We start from the raw sequence: 16,729 nt of genomic DNA, 5'->3' as shown, positions 1-16,729 counted from the left end.
TAAAAATTCTATATAAAAATAGAATGTTGCTCACATTCAAAACATTTTGCGTGTTTCCATTTGATATGCTCACCAGTCTGTTGTCAAGGAAACAATCTTTTTTTTTTTAAAAACACATTTTGGATGCTGACTGGTTTTGCATCCAATGCCGCTCTTTTTGCTCTCCCATTGTGTGTCTTTGTATAATTTCTGCCTAAACATTCTCATCTTTACCATTTATTATTGTTATTATTGAGAGCAATTTTCTGTTTGTTTCTGTGTTCAGAGCAAGTGTCTGCAAGAATCGTGCAGGAAGTGACTGCTGAAGCAGTGGCGGTGCTAAAGGGGGAACAGGAGAGTCAAAGGCTGCCATCAGGTTTGCCATACACGCTCACAAAAAATATCTACTGCTAACAACATTACGAACCTTTTACAATTTCAAACATACTGAACCTCTAATTATCGTGGGGAATATGTTCCCACAAAAAAAAAAAACAGTCATCTTCAATCTTCATCTTTCATTGTAGTCGAAGACACCACCAATTTACCTCCGTCACCGCCTCCTTCACCTGCTGCGGAACAATTTGGCCCTCTTGAGCAAGGTAGGCCAAAAAATGCCAAATGTACTCTGTATAAGCATCCAACGGACCCCTCCTCCTGTTGCATCACGAATTGCCGAGATTTTAGGGAAGACTCTGTCCCGACAGACCATCCAGAGATCATAACTAGCTAATTTTTCTTTATTTCAGTCACAGATTTTCGCATGCTCCATCCTCCTTAATTTAAAGCAATGACTGGCTGACGCAGGTTGTCTCTTCAACATTTACTTCTAGAGGAGGAGTTTTATTTGAATCATTGTTTCCTACCATTTCCCCTTCTAACAACCAGCATACCTCACAGTCTTCCCACATACTAATCTGACAACTTTCTCTTTCTTACATGTCTCTTCATGGTGGTTTTTTTTTGGGCAGCTGTCAGTGTTTTTGTGTGTGTGATTCTGGGCCTTCATGGCTCAGCACTGTAGACCTGACTCGAACATTTGTGGAGTAAGTCACAAAATAGGATTAGGAATGAAGCTGGTGAGAATTGTGCAAGTTCTAGTAACGCAGCTAATTATTTTAGCTTGATTGTGCTGATATAAATGATCCTTTAAATGTATGACAAAATCATCTCCTAAATGTGAGTGAATTGTTTGTTTGGGTAAGATAGATGTGAATTTGTTTTTATAGTGTCTTATCATGCTTGACTGTCTACTAAAGGATAATTAAAAATCAGATTTTTTTTTAGGTCAAAGGCATCCTAAAAAGACAATAAATACGTTAGAATGGGTTTACGGCAGCAGAATTACATTTGACGATAGATACATATTGCGCTTTGGTTAGGTTGTTGGATAAGTCCTGTTTTAGTATTGTTGCTGTTTACTTACGCTACCTGATCACATTGAGCATTGATACAGTTGTTTAACTAAGCAATAGAGGTTTAGTCATTTTCTTAAAAAAAAAAAAAGTCAATCTTGGTCTCTAATCAGTTGCTATTAACAGTCATCACCCCATCAATGTCTGTGTGTCATGTCATTTTTTGTAACCCCCTTTCTGATTTGCTTGACTTTTTATTTACTGATGTTCAATGGGCTCTTTGCATCTACAGCAAGCGCCGTGATGTCATATTTAATGGGGATATTGCGAATGAAACTTGAGTGGTTTGGTAAACTACCACATGTATGCATAGGTTCGACTAAACAGACAAGTATAAGCCTTTGATTTTTTTTTTTTACATTTCAAAAGAAATAACTTGTGTTCCGATATATACATGGCCTAATTAAACTTTTATAGCGGTTTGAGCATTCGTAGATTTTGCTGTGTTCTAGAATTTTTTTTTTACTGCACACCGCTGTGTATGAATAATATTACATTAAAAGGAGAAAAAGTCTAATTAAAAAAAGAGGTCCCAGAACTGGAAAATTAATTATATATTTAGAACTGGAGATTATTTTGCAATGAGCCCATTTTCTTTTGCCCCTCAACTCTTATACAGAAAATGTCCATTTTTAAAGTATCCCTTGATACCATAAAGCTCCTGACAAGAAAAAACATTTGCAGATTTTATTCATTTTAAAAGCAAGCAATAAACATGACAGTAGAATTAGTAGAATTCAATGTACTGAAAAAAAACATCTGTCAGCAAACATTTTTATCCGATTATTTTCATGATATTGTATTTTGTATTATTTCATTCTCTATAACAGACAAAAGTGCTGACTAATTTTTAAAATGGATATTTTCGTTTGAGGTGTTACATCACCCCCCACGCCCCTTTTTACGTCCTCTTTTATTTCTTCCTCATTGTGCGTGTCCAGATTTCCCTTGCAGTTCTTCTCCTTGTGTCTGTCTTGTTTGTAGATGTAGGGGATGAGGAGGAGGCAGGCCCTCTCCGCCGCTTCCAAAATTCTCGGGAGAGGTGCAAGTTCCTCGCCCCCTCTATCTCAGTTTCTGTGCCTGAGGACGACCCCTACCACTCCGACGAGGAGTACTATGAACACCCCTTGTTCAGCCCCGAGTGGACGCACTCGGGCGCCCGCCCCATGGGGCAGGCTGTGGCCTTTAGACAGATTGAAGGTGAACCACGCACGGTTCCTCTTTGCCGTCGATCAACCCCTCCACCACCCCTTAACTTTCCGTTGAACATCTCCCTCATCTGTGTTGTGCTTTCGTCAGGGGGGCGTCTCACCCCCCTTTCCGTCTCTCCATTCGTCACTCCGTCCTTCATCTTTGTGTGTTTGCGTGTCCTTGTGATGTCCATTTACTGGGAATCTGAGAGATTTCAGAATTGTAACACGTCATGTTCTTGTTTACTTTGCCCGTCATTGCCACTTGTGTTTGCAATCATGCTTAATAGCAGGAGAGTTTTATTGAGGTTCCGTCAATGAAAATAGGATTAGGTGATAAGGTGTACGGTTTCGGTGGCTGTAAGAAGGTTATATAATATCAATTAATTACCTACACAAGACCTCACTCTTATATAATTATAAACACATCATTTGACTGGGCAAACACATCCTCACAAACTTATGAAAAAATGTCTGCTGCTGTTTGCTCTTGTTTACTCTTTAGTAGTGTCTTGAAGAATGTGACCTGGAGTGTAGTTTGATTATCTATAACCAATCATTTTTGTTTTTGTAAAGTAAATTTGATAAGGGACTGGTGGTGAGAATGAAAAGAAAAATATTCCAAATTTTTCTTCATAAGGACATGAAAAATAAATCCTCAGAAGTGCCATCCATCCCAAAAGCCAAAATATATCAAATATACTTACATGCAATACCTGTGCCTATGTGTGATGTATCTGTGAACACTTTGGATCATCTCAAAGTGTCCCTTCATTAGTTCTGTTTTCACACTGCCCAAGTCTGTGTTGCCTGTAGTCTTAATGTGTCCCCCCTCCCCTCTCACCTTGTTTTGGAGAAGAAGAGACCATGGAGGCTCTTACAGCTGAATACGAGGAGGAGGAGGAGGTTGAAGAGGAGGATGATGAGGATGAGGAAGAGGATGAGGAGGAGAGTGCAGAGGCAGCTCTTGATGAGCAGCAATGGAGCGGGGAAGAGCCTGACCTGGACATCCCCGAAGCGGAAGTTTTAGAACAGGCAGAGGACATAGACAAGGCCCCGGATTTAGACCTGGGGTCGGCTGAGGCACTTAGTGTTCCTGCAGCAAGTTCTTTGGAAGCAGAGGGTGAGGAGGAAAGCCCTGAGACAGGTGTGTCCTCCTCTTTGTGCACCCTGCCTGCATGTTAAAGCTTGTCCACTGTATACGAATGCCGGATGTATGGAGAAGCAGGAGAATTCCAGCGTCAGTCAGCTGGAATGGCAAATCATTGGCCCCCTGCATTGCTGTGTCTGCAAGGCAACACAGGCTTCTTAGTGGATAAAAAAAAAAAAAAAAGTCACATGTTGTTATGCCTGTGTTTTCTTCTCGTTGCTCTTGTTCGGGGCTGGCTCTTTTTTGTCCTGGTATGATTACGTGTCGCACTTGCAATCATGCTTTTGATCACCAGCTAGAAGCTTCCAAGACTGTCATTATGTTTACACCGATGGCTTGGTGCTGGTATACCAGAGCATTGCATTAATGTAATTATTTTAGTGTTCACTCATTGGCAGGGCGATGGCAGGGTTTTTTTTTTTTTTTTCATGTTGGCTCTCGTTTTTTAATAAAATGTATATCTATTGTTGTATATTTTAATTATTCAGTATTTATCAAATGACCAAGTCATCTGGTTTAGTTTTTTTTATTATTATAGCCATCTGGTATTCACAACCAGGATTCTTTAGTATTCCTCCAAATTTTGAGATCATTAACTAGCATGATCATTTGACCAAAAACTAAGTCAACATTTGTGTCTCTCAATTTTAACAAAGAATAACTGACATTTGATGTTATATCGACTTTTGCATGGATATCCATTCCATGAATTATTGTTTGTTTTTCATCAGTCCGCCTGACAGTTGCCTCATGCCGGCATTATGACATACCATGCCATATTTCCATCCATCTCTGACTTGGCGGACCTCATTCTTTCGCCGCTCATCTTCGGTGATGGCTGTTTCATTGTGCTGTAAGTTTCAGAGGAGAGCTTTGCCTGTTTTATTCGCCCATTACCTGGCCAAATCAATATCAGCGCATGCCAAAGCAAAAACTTTTCATATTGTCTTCATAACGACCAACTTACAGATGTTCTTTCAGCTGTGAAGATGGACTCGGAAAAAGCCGTAAGTGAGAAAAGTGGTTCCATGAGCCCAGACAGCATCGGAACAGAGAGACGTCCAGAGGAGTTATTGGAGCAACAGACCCAAGGCTTCTTTGCTGGAGAACGAATGGTACCGGAGAGTCCCACCATAGATACGCCATCTTTTGTACCTCCAGATGTGCAAACTCAAGCCAAAGAACCCGCAAAGTCAATCACGCTTCAGCCCATCTACGGTGAGCCCATCACTGTGTCAGAGAAGCAACCATCCGTGGAGGTCGTTGAGTTCAGCAGCCTCGGTTCTCCCTCTGATTTCTCCTCAATGGGAGTCAAAGCTGAAGGAGGAAACGTGACCAGTGATGCAATGTCAGCATATTTTGAAACATCAGCCACTGATGCTCTTGTGTCCCCTCAAGGTAAGGGTGAAGGCTATTATGAACTGAGCAGACTCAGTGAGACCAATACTGTTGATTCCAAGTCTCCGAAGATTAGTTTGTCAGTACAGGAGAGTCCTAAAACCCAAAACGCTGACACTCAAGATTTCCCAGTTCCAGACAAGGGGAATGAATGCAAGCTCTCCCCGGGTAAATTGGCTTTGGACCAAAGGAGCTACTCCCTCAACATCACAATCGGAGCAATGGATCGCAACAGCCAAGGTAGAACGAGCAAGTTCTCGCCATTGGCCGCAGATATCATGACGCACACCAGCGGAAGTCTCGACGAGTCTGCAGATTACCTCCCGATCACTACTCCTTCTGGAGAAAAACCACCTCCCTTCCCTCCACTCATCCTGGAGACAGCAGCTTCCATCACCTCTGATTCCTCATCTCCACCGAGGATGGCTGAAGCCGTTTCAAACCCCAGCCCTGACCCCGAGTCACCCGAGTCTCCCGAGTCACCAAAACCATGCGAGGGCAGTCCTACGAATAACACCGTCATGGCTCAAGACTTGCCTGAGATGCTAGACCTTGCCGGACCCCGTTCACGGCTGTCATCTGAGGCAGCTGAACCAGAACTCGGACGGCAAAAGTCATTTCAAGCCTTCCCTGATGACCTGCTTTCTAGCTTGGGTTCAGGTGAACAAAGTCCTGGAATAAGAAAGAGTGACAGTCAGCTGGAAGAGATGGGCTATTGCGTTTTCAGTGAATACTCTGGACCTATGCCGTCCCCTGCAGATGTGGTCAGCCCAACAAACACTTCTGCACAGGTCTTCACTCCAGCTGTTCTTCAGGAGAAAGTTGCTGCCCAAGCCAGGAAACTAGCGGTTAGGGACACATCTGTGGAAGACAAGACCCCGACTTTAGACCTGATTGTCAGTGACGATAATGAGACGAGAGAAAAGGAGAGAGAAGATTCCTCAGAAGAAAGTCAAAGCAACGTAAAGGACCAGCTGAATACAAGTCAGCAGGTGAAATCCTCTGCCCCGCCAATGGAGTCGTTTGTGACACCCACCGTCACGGTGACTCTAGAAGAAAGTGGGCGGTCAGGAAGCGAGACCGAGCGACAAGCTAGCGGCGAAGGATCTGCTTCTGAAACCGAGATTGCTGATTATGAGAGGCAGATCCGCAAACTGGAGATGGAGGGAAGGCCTCTCAGTTTGGAGGAAGAACGAGAGTTGCAGGAGCTTCGGGAGAAGGTCAAGCTGGTGCACCAGGAAGCCTATGAAGAGGTGGATGCTGAAGATGTTTACCAGTTAACGGGGGTGGCCAAGGACCGCATTGCTAGGCCCGTCAAGACTTCACCCACTTCTTCAGTTGAAAGCAATATCGACGATGATAAACTACTTTCTCCGGTTCTCTCACCGTCCAAGCTCAAACAAAAAGAACTTTATGGTTCCCCGAAAAGAGCACTGTCACCAGTGCTAACCGTAACCAAAGAATCCAAAGAAGAAACTGATACAAATGCCAGAGAACAGCCTGATAAAGTTGAGGAGAAAATAAAGATTGAGACAGAAAAGAAAATTCCAGAAGACACTGAAAAGAAAGTGGATGAGACGAAAGAAAGTGAAGAGAAGGAAGGAAAGAAAAAAGATGTGGCAGAGAGGATTCAAAAGGAAGACAATGAGAAAGAGCAATTGAGACAGAAAGAAGAGCAGGAGAAACGTGAAAAGGAGACTAAAGAAAAGGAAGAGAAAGAAAGGATTGAGAAAGAAAGGAAAGACAAGGAGAGGGAAAGGGAAGAGGAAGAGAGGATTGAGAAAGAAAGGAAAGACAAGGAAGAGGCTGAAAGATTAGAGAAAGAGAGGAAAGAAAAAGCAGAGAGGGAATTGAGAGAAAAGGAAGAGGCTGAGAGAATGGAGAAAGAGAGGAAAGAAAAAGCAGAGAAGGAATTGAGAGAAAAGGAAGAGGCTGAGAGGATGGAGAAAGAGAGAAAAGAAAAAGCAGAGAGGGAATTGAGAGAAAAGGAAGAAGCTGAGAGAATAGAGAAAGAAAGGAAAGAAAAAGAGGAGAGGGAAATCAAAGAAAGGGAAGAGGCTGAGAAAATGGAGAAAGAAAAACAGGAGAAGGCATTGAAAGAAAAAGAAGAGGCAGAGAGAATAGAGAAAGAAAGAAAAGAAAAAGAGGAGAGGGAAATCAGAGAAAGAGAGGAGGCAGAGAAAATTGAGAAAGAAAAACAGGAGAGGGAAACGAGAGAAAGGCAAGAGGTGGAAAGAGTTGAGCAAGAAAGAATAGAACAAGAGAAGCAGTTGAGAGAAAAGGAAGAGAAGACGAGGATTGAAAATGAGAGGAGAGCCAAAGAACAGAAAGAGAAAGAGGAAAGGGAAGCGCAAGTAAAGTTAGAGGAAGCAAGGAAAGAGGAAAAGGAAAGACACGAGTCAAGGGAGAAGGAAAATCAGCCTGAACAAGAGACGCAGCATATCGAAGAGACAAAAATAGTGACCGAAATAGACAAAGTCCAACCAACCGAAAAAGCGGAACAGAAAGAAGAGCAAAATGCCGAAGCGGTCAAGGAGATCACGGAAACTCGCGCCGCCATCGAATCCGTCGTGACGGTCGAAGATGACTTCATCACTGTGGTCCAAACCATCGATGAAGCGGATGAACCGGGACACAGTGTTCGATTCTCCGCTCCACCTGAAGCCTTGTGTATACCCAGCGGGGGAGAGCAAGAGGAGGAAGACGATGACGAGGATGACGACGAGGACGAGTCCGTGGAGTTGGCCCAGGAGGCCGACATCGAGGCTGCCAGTTTCGAAGAGGTTCCTGAGACCCCCGTGTCTCAACCTGAGGAAACAGAAGCTCCAACAGAAAGTTATGACAGAGATGAAACCACCATGGACGACTCCATCTTGGACAGTTCTTGGGTGGACACACAAGGTGAGGCCTTGGAAAACCACGTCGGTCAGAATTGTTTATTTCCTGAAAATAATTTTGACATAATGCCAACCCTCTTTTTTTTTTCGCAGATGATGACAAGAGCATGGCTACAGAGCAGATCCAACCCTTGCCCAAGGTGCCCAGCTCTGTCAAAGACTCCACTGAGCTCCAAACTAAGCAGCAGAAGAGAGTAGAGAAGCACGAAAAGTCCGGCAAGCCCAAAACTAAAGGCGGGCGGTTTAAAGGCCGACTCGCCACTCCTGAACGCAAGCCACTGCGCAAGGAACCGGTTTGCATCCCTCGGGAGAAGAAAAAAGGTTCTTTCCTTTTTCAGTCTCGATTAACTCGATTAACTCAACTCGATTCGTGACTCCTGTTTTGCGTCAGGGCTGATTTTAGATTCTTTCAAAACACATAATTCATAACTTGGATTTTCTTCAATCGGATATTGTCTTGCATGACGTGTTTTGTTTTTTAATGATAATGTCCAGATTAATTTTACTCAACTGGAGGAATTGTTAAAAAAACGATTGTTGTTTTTATTCTTCGGCATTCACTTATCGATGTCTCCCTGCGGCCGATTGATATAGCTGTGATAAAGCAAACGGAGTTTACCAAAAAAATGGAGGCTCAGACTCTGTCCCCGTCCAAGAGGATTGGACCCAAACAAGTTGTCCGCCAGGGCCGTCCCACCCAGCATCATTCCTGTCCTAGAAGGAGACCCACAGGTGATACTTTGCTTTCTCTGTCATGCGTGTGGTCTTTTCTGCACCGGCATGTCCACCAATGTCTTCTATGTCCACCAATGTCTTCCATGTCCACCAATGTCTTCCATCTTCTCTTCATTTGTACGTGTCGATGTTTGGAATTCATTTAATTAGGTCACTCTTGAAAAACTGACACTTGTGCTTACTTGCATTTTTCTCTGTATTATTTTCTTTATGTCTGTTTTTTACTTTTTTGACATAATAAAAAAAAATCATGTTACCTTTCTAGTTGGCTTCATTTCTATCTTCATCTTTGTTGTTGTCTTTCTCACCACTCTTTAAAATATTTGTCATGGTCTCATGCTCTGCATGCTTCTCACCCATACTTTGTATTTCATGTACAGAAAATATCAATCAGATTGCTTTTTAGACATGAGTTATGTTTAACCCAAATGTTGCCCACTTGTTGCATGATTTTTTTTATTTTTTTATTCAAGTCTTGAAACATACAGTCTGTACTTTTGTCTTTTAGAGCCACTTTCCGACAGTCGTCAGCCTCTCACCGTTGCTAGGCGGTCTTGCGACAGAGCCTTGGTGAGTAAATTCCATTAACGTCAACAGTATCAGTGGCCTCTGGCACCATTTAGAAACTTTCAGATTGTGTTTTCTGTGGATTATTAGATTCAAAATCTCAACTGTCCTCAATACGCTCGGCATCTTATTACCATAGCAACTCAGTACCTTGATCATTTTTGTCTCTTGACTCATGTGTCAAATAGAAAACCAATTATGTTGGGGAATATTTTATATTTCTTTGAAGCGAAAGCTGAAAGGTTTTCTCCTTGCATAATTATCACATAATTGCATGTTTGCTCCAATGCTTCTTTATTTTTTTACCATGACTGTGTTGACTTTTGAGTTAATGGGTTTCTTCGCATGAGTGTTTAAAGTCACAGTGTAGGTGCTAAATCACCCGGTGACATTTACCGTTTTTTTCCGTGTATAATGCGCCCCCATGTATAATACGCACCCTAAAAATGGCATGTTGATGCTGGAAAAAAGCCTGTACCCATGTATAATACGCACCCAATTCTTTTTTTTTTCTTTTGTTTTTTTTAAGTCCCAATGATCGTCACACACGCAGGGAGGCAATGGGTCCCATTTTTATAGTCTTTGGTATGGTCTTAACTAGGCTGGATGTATTTTTTTTTGTTGCCGTTGATTTCTCCGACTGCCCATAAAGGCACCACCGCGATCAGATGAAAAGAGAGGAAAGTGACGTGCGGACATGTGAAAAAGGCGGCTCTGTATGGGAGAGACGTTGAAGAGGAATAAAAACACCCTTGGAAACCAGAACTTGCCCCTCGTCGTGACTCGGAGCCGCAACAAATGTTTCGGATTTGTGTAGGGTACATTGTGACAGCAAACGAGCAGATGATCGAGCAAGCGTCTGATACGAGAGCATTGCGTTCGTATGGAGCGTGTTTGAAGTGAACAGCAGAGACGAAAGGAACAAGGCAAAGTGTTGTGAAATAAAATATTACCTGTAATACGCATTTTGTTATTTGCTGATTGTATTAAACTATCACATTCATTGTCAGTCAAGAAGAGAAGAGAAGAGGACTATTATCCCTTCTTTGACGAAATGACCAGAGCACAGTACAAACACACTACTGTCGGTCAGTCCTGTTGTTGGTTTTGTTGTACCATGATTTTCTTAAAAAAAAAAATAAAATAAAATAAAAAAAATAAAATAAAAAAAAATAACGGCCTTTATGCATATCATAAATGTCACTGAAGAACGATAATGAAGTATTAATTTGAACACAAATTTGTGTTTTCTTTTTTTTTGTTTATAGTCTTCATGTCCTTTTCTGCTATCAGTCACAAAGCAGCTGGTTGTTCAGATTTATGTTTGAGTTATTTTTGATTATTCATCCCTCCTCAAAGAGCTCCATGAATCAAATCGAGAAACACTAGATGATTCATGCATGCTCAGCATTTTGCAAAAACACACACCTTCATGCCCACAATGATTACATCATTAGATGGACCTCTTCCATCCCCACAGTCAATATTTACAACTTTTATAGATATGTAAGGCAATGTGGCAGACGCTGCAAGGATACAAAAGGAAAAATATGTGTTCATATTTTGAAAACCAGTTACCTAAAGTCTCACTGGCCATGAAAATATTTTTTATATTTATTTGATAGGATGGTAGATCGCAAAGTCCTTCTATGCCGCGGCAAGCCTCGTCTCTGAATCGCCGTGCATACCATGACCATGAGGACAGCTCAACCTCCATCACTAGTTCTGGTTCAACAGCTCCCCGCAGACCCACAAGTAAGCTGCCGCCGGACCACAAAACCCGCCTTGAACAAACTCTGACATGTCTCCCCTATCAGCCTGCCGTGCTGTGATGAGGGCAGAGCAAAGGACTGGTCGAGCTCCTAGTATGACAGGTGGAGTAAATTCAATTTCATTTCATGGCTTTCATAACCCAGAAAAATTCTATGGTGGTACCACACCCTTTACTGCACATTTGGGGTTTATCCTTGTTTTTTTCCCCACAGTCTCGGAGCCGCTACGCTCCCGTTCAGCCCGTAGTGGCCACTCAACGCCGCGTACCCCCGGCTCCAGCGCCATGACCCCTGGGACCCCTCCCAGCTGCTCATCATCCTCAAGGACGCCGGGAACTCCACGCTCCCTTAGTTTGATGTCCCATGAGAGGAAGGTGGCTGTGGCGCGCACCCCGCCCAAATCCCCCGCCACCACTCCCAAGCAGCTGAGCGTCCTTAACCAACCGCTACCCGACTTCAAGAAAGTTCGCTCCAAGGTCGGCTCCGTAGATAATATCAAGTACCAGCCCAAAGGCGGACAGGTAAGCCCCAATTTTAGCTAACTACTGTGTGTTTCTTTCGGGTCGTAGGATGTATTTTAGTTCACTCATCTTTGACATGGTCACCTTTCATCAATAGTGAACGTCAGCATTTTCATTCCCCATTCACAAGCACAATTTTGACATTTTTTATTATCCCAGTGGTTGTTTGAAGAACGGCGGGCTCAATGAACACTTTTTCCGCAGTCATTAACAAAATCTTCCTTACTGACCTGATTAAGAGCAATGGCTTGTGTTGATGATTTTTCTTCATTATGTGCTACTTTTTGCGCAGCCAGCCTCGAATAATGTCAGCTCAGCTTTAAGTGTAAGTCAAATGCCGAATGCAAATCTGTCATTTCGACACAATTATAAATAGAGGATACTGTTGTACAAAGCTTGTTTCACCTCTAGATGGCAGTAGTCTCAATAGCGTGGCTTGTGTGTGTGGTTAGGCAGTCCCTTGCGTAATTTTTCATCATCCCAACCTTGACCTTGTAGTTCCTAAAGAGAGCGCCCTGCAGTCCCCAGAGTCCCTCACCTGGCCACTGACCTGCAACCTAATTTGTCACCATAGAAGCACAAGGAGCAAATAATGGCAGTCGAAGCCAAACACAAGGCTTCGTCTTGGATCTGGAACTCGGTGCTACGCGTCATCTCCTTGACGTTATGTCTGTCAGCGGCTCACAGTATGACCTGGACCCAAGGCCTGCTGGTACACCGCAGCATCGTACATTAGAAATGAATAGCACGCAAACCCTATTGGATCGCTCAATGTTATTTCAGATCAATGAATGTAGAGCTAACCAATTTTAAGTGATAAAATTTGCATTTTGTTTAGGCTAATTTAATGAGGGCTGAATGCAAAGTCCTCGGTATTAAAGTGATTGTAGTCTGCGGTGGTGTAGAACTGCAGAGAGATGTTTCTGATATCATTATTTATATTTAGTAATTTAATTATAATTTAAATTTAATAATTTATCTATAATTTTTCCAAAGTTTTTCCTGACTAAAAGAACTGTTTAAAATAGATTTTATTTTATTTTTAAATAATTTATTTATGTTATGTGATTTGGACAAAAAATTTCCAATCCACTGCAAATTCTAACCACAATTATAACCACTTTTAAATGACGCCACTTTGTATTAATTTCTTTATACTGCCTGGAATTTTCCATTCAACCCTCATTCTGGATCTCATTACATCGCGGTGTGACAATTAATGACTTTTTCAGCGCCTAAACATTGTAATTATACTTGCTAAAACCCGATACTATCCATAAAACCAGGTCACTGCCTAAACATGAAATGCACAGTGATAGACCACAGTAATTAAAGGAAGCTCTTGGAGACAACAACAAGGCAGCTTTTAATTAGCGGTTATATTTTTCTTGGCAGTCTCAAAATGCGTAGTTAAAAATATACACATCAACTCAAAAGGCTGCTCATGTCCTGAGGTGATATAAAAGAATGAGGCGTCAGTATGATGTAGGAGGAAAACGCAAACAGCAATAAATGAGCAAAATCATGAAGTGGCATAAAAATGTTCCGTCTGGATTGTTTGAGTCTGAACAAGCCTCGGACATTCAAATTTCGTTCTCGGAACAATGGTAGTGGCCGACTAGATAGAAGCATTTTCATCCCCATGTCATCCTTTTTGTTTTTCTTTAGAATCATATTCTAAACAAGAAGCTGGACTTCAGGTACATACAATCAAAATGCAGCTCCAAGGATAATCTGAAGCAACCTCCCAGTGGAGGCAATGTATGTAGTCCTTAATGTTTAAACACCTTCACCCTCACCTTGTCGTCCTTCCCCGGAGCCGACGAGTTTCCTCTTGTAGGTTCCAGCTGAATATTTTCCTCCGTGTAAAATTCCCGACTAGCTTAAAGGTGACATGTGTGACCCTAATGTTTTATCACTATTGTCATCATTTGTATGCTGTCGTGGATAACGTCATCAATGTTGAAGTCTGTGTGTGACCTCCAACTGGAAGACACTGAATCTTGTGACCTTGGTTTTGGGGTGTTAGACATATTAGTTTATTTTGTGAGATATTCGGCTGGTTCAATTCTACCCTGTCCATGCCAAATGACTAAATTGCAATATGTATTCTAATTTGTACTGTGTTATTTTCTGTCAGTGTGGCTGCACTGCTTTTCCCCGCGCTGGCTGAAATGTATTTGTTGCTGCACCAACACTTCTGTCTGCATTTCATTCCTGCTTTTTTCCTTTTGCAGCTTCAAAAGTCTTTAGACAATGCTGAGATATTAGCATCCTTGCTAGTTAAATGAATAGTTTCAGCTTTTGTCCGGGTGTGTCTGCTTGCGTCATTTTACATGTGCAAGCTAAGACTTTAACTTTAATTAACACAGATCGTTTTTCAATATAGGAAGAAAAAACTGTGCTTAAAACATATTAATTTAAAATTAATTTTATTATTATTATTATTATTTGTACTGGGAAAATTACAGTTTGGACACCTCCGTACTAAATCCAGAGCTTCCAACATGATTCATCGTGACACCATGATTTCTCGAGTGGGCGCAAACCTATTTATGAGTGCATAATTGACTGACTGACTCCTGTGCATATATTTATGAGGCTTTTGAAGAATGCAGATTTCAGAAAGCTTGCTGAAGCCCATTCCCAGCTCATTACGCACCTCCATCCTGCAGGTCCACATCCCCAGCGTTAAGACGGACTATAGCCATGTTCAGTCTAGGTGTGGGTCCTTGGACAGGAGGGGCTACTCAGCAGGAGGTGGCAATGTGAGTCTTGTGCAGCAAAAAGTCATCGTCTGAGTGTTTGTGCCACTTTTGTGTCCTTGTGTTGTTTGGCTGTGCCAACCCGGGTGATGCTGGCTTGTCCGCAAATCAAAGCTTGATTTTCATCTTTGCTGTATTGCTTCAAAACTGTCATTTTGCCAAGCTTTCCTTCAGTTGCTCATGGCAGCAGTGGGTTACCATGGTAACAGCTGCCAAAGCTTTTGGGTATTCGAAGCAAAATTAAGTATGGAGTGGGTTAAGAACACTTGGGACACGTGTCATGTCTTGGTATTGTCTTTTTTGCCTCCTTCTTTTGCATAATAATACATTTAAAAAAGTAAAAAAATAAATAAAATTAAACGATATAAAATAATAATAAAAAAAACATCATTTAAAAAATAATTGCCGATAGATCCAACACAGAATGTTTATTTTTTATTTTTATTTTTTTTAAATTTCCACATCAGCAAGCCCTCTAATCTGACAACCTGTTTCAATTGCTCTCCTTTGCAGATACAGATACAGAACAAGAAGATTGACCTGAGTCACGTGACCTCAAAGTGTGGCTCATTAGACAACATTCACCATCGCCCCGGTAACACACATTCGACAAACACGACATAAAAATTCCAAGAATCATTTGGCTTTGTCTGAGTCTGTAAACTTAATATTTGTGTCATGGTGGAAATCTCATAACTGAAAATAATGAGTCTGGTTCCTCACCTGATGTTTCATTCATGGACCTTTTACTCATTAGTTTTTGCAGTCACTCAGAGGAAACGGCGGTGATTATTTGCAGGATATTACGCGGACCAATTTTCCCAGATAGCCTAAAATGAAGCTAAAATCATTTTTTTTTCTCTTTCTACGTGGATAGCTTCGGGTGCTGCAGCTCCATCTGCTGGTGTTATCCATTGTTCTGAATGTGCCCATTTGTAAAACGTGTTATTGCTGCTCAGGTGGCGGTAACGTTCGTATTGAGAGTGTAAAGTTGGACTTTAAAGACAAAGCCCAAGCCAAGGTGGGATCCTTGGATAATGCTCACCATACTCCAGGAGGAGGTCGTGTCACAGTAAGTAAATATATATATTAAAAAAAATGCATTTGACCCTGGGTCAGCCTGAAAAATATTTTATCAGCTTGTGTGGATTCATTTGATGACCTTTAAGAAAGATTGAAGGGAAAAAAATATATATATATATGATATTTAATATATAAAATATATAATATCAAAACCAGTCTTTTGTTTCTTGCTAGATTGAGAGCCACAAGTTGACATTCCGTGACCACGCCAAGGCCCGAGTGGACCACGGGGCCGACATCATCGTCCGGTCGCCGGGCCGGTCCCGTTCCATGTCGCCCCAGCGCCACCGGGACAGCCACCTTTCATCATCCGGCAGCCTCAACATGTTGGATTCGCCGCAGTTAGCCACCTTAGCCGAGGACGTCACCGCCGCTCTGGCCAAGCAGGGTTTGTGAACATGCATCGCGGATGCTCTTACCCTGAACCTGTCAGCTCTTCACCTACCACTCACCCACTCGCCGCCGCCTTGGGGCCCACTCAGGGTGATCACAACTTTGCTTCACATCTCAAAGACCCACCAGGAGGGACTCCTAAACTTTTGCTTCTCTTTATCTGTCTGTTTTCCCCCCTCTCCTTTTGAATGATGTTGCATAGAATAGTTCACCTGTAGTGCTAAATGGGATTACCTGTACATACAAATGGGGGATCGGGAAGCGCCTCATATCGGCCTTATTGATCTCGGGTCTACATTTTAAAAAAAGCGATTAGCTTTTATTTACTTGTGGCCATATTCTGTACGTGGAAGTAATGTGGCCCGCACATCACGCTGCACGTGTTGTTCTTGCTAACGTGCATGGACGGCAGACTACTTAATAAGCCCAGTACCCTTACTGCTCGTTATTCTTTTCCTCCTAATACATCTATATATATGTCCAAACAAATATCAATATATATATATAGAAACGAGTATAAGAATACAGGTTCTTACCCATCTACATGTCCTTTAAAGCATTTCCAAGGAAGACCATCAATAAAATTTCCTGTGTGATTGCAAAAGTTCAGTCATGTATGACAAACATGAATTGATTCTCCCGCCCAAAAACAACAACAAAGAGGCTATTTTGTAATTTGAAAAGGCATTTTAGTAAGTCTTTTTCTCAATCATTGGCTAAGAAATGAATAAGATCACGTTTTGTAGTTCTTAGTTCTTTACGGTGTTTTTCTTGGTGTCGGGCAGCGCTGTTGTGTTGCTGAGCAACGCAAAGACTTAGGCAAATACAGATTTTGAAGCGTCTCCGCTTTAAAGGAGTGCGGAT

At 42.1% G+C, this 16,729-nt stretch overlaps 1 protein-coding gene across 6 annotated transcripts in view; it reads left to right on the top strand.

The window, feature by feature from the left end:
- Window positions 1-16,510, top strand: part of map2 (microtubule-associated protein 2) — a 30,881-nt gene extending 14,371 nt beyond the window's left edge. Inside the window, exons 5-19 of one of the 6 annotated variants that reach the window (XM_037240367.1) lie at window positions 266-355; window positions 507-581; window positions 2,379-2,594; window positions 3,444-3,731; window positions 4,716-8,033; window positions 8,123-8,350; window positions 8,624-8,761; window positions 9,273-9,334; window positions 10,957-11,086; window positions 11,149-11,205; window positions 11,317-11,624; window positions 14,300-14,392; window positions 14,903-14,984; window positions 15,349-15,461; window positions 15,647-16,510. In XM_037240367.1, the coding sequence (XP_037096262.1) occupies window positions 266-355; window positions 507-581; window positions 2,379-2,594; window positions 3,444-3,731; window positions 4,716-8,033; window positions 8,123-8,350; window positions 8,624-8,761; window positions 9,273-9,334; window positions 10,957-11,086; window positions 11,149-11,205; window positions 11,317-11,624; window positions 14,300-14,392; window positions 14,903-14,984; window positions 15,349-15,461; window positions 15,647-15,868 (5,420 nt within the window). In that variant the 3' untranslated portion in view covers window positions 15,869-16,510. Of the gene's footprint in view, window positions 1-265; window positions 356-506; window positions 582-2,378; window positions 2,595-3,443; window positions 3,732-3,756; window positions 4,588-4,715; window positions 8,034-8,122; window positions 8,351-8,623; window positions 8,762-9,272; window positions 9,335-10,956; window positions 11,087-11,148; window positions 11,206-11,316; window positions 11,625-14,299; window positions 14,393-14,902; window positions 14,985-15,348; window positions 15,462-15,646 lie in introns of those variants that run through there. The other 5 variants (XM_037240369.1, XM_037240370.1, XM_037240368.1 and 2 more) reach the window with 5 other exon arrangements.
- Window positions 16,511-16,729: the final 219 nt, after the last annotated feature.

The sequence above is a fragment of the Syngnathus acus genome, chromosome 21, assembly GCF_901709675.1.
Source record: "Syngnathus acus chromosome 21, fSynAcu1.2, whole genome shotgun sequence".
Taxonomy (NCBI): domain Eukaryota; kingdom Metazoa; phylum Chordata; class Actinopteri; order Syngnathiformes; family Syngnathidae; genus Syngnathus; species Syngnathus acus.
The sequence above is the reverse complement of the archived record's forward strand: the minus strand, read 5'-3'. Positions and strand labels throughout refer to the sequence as shown.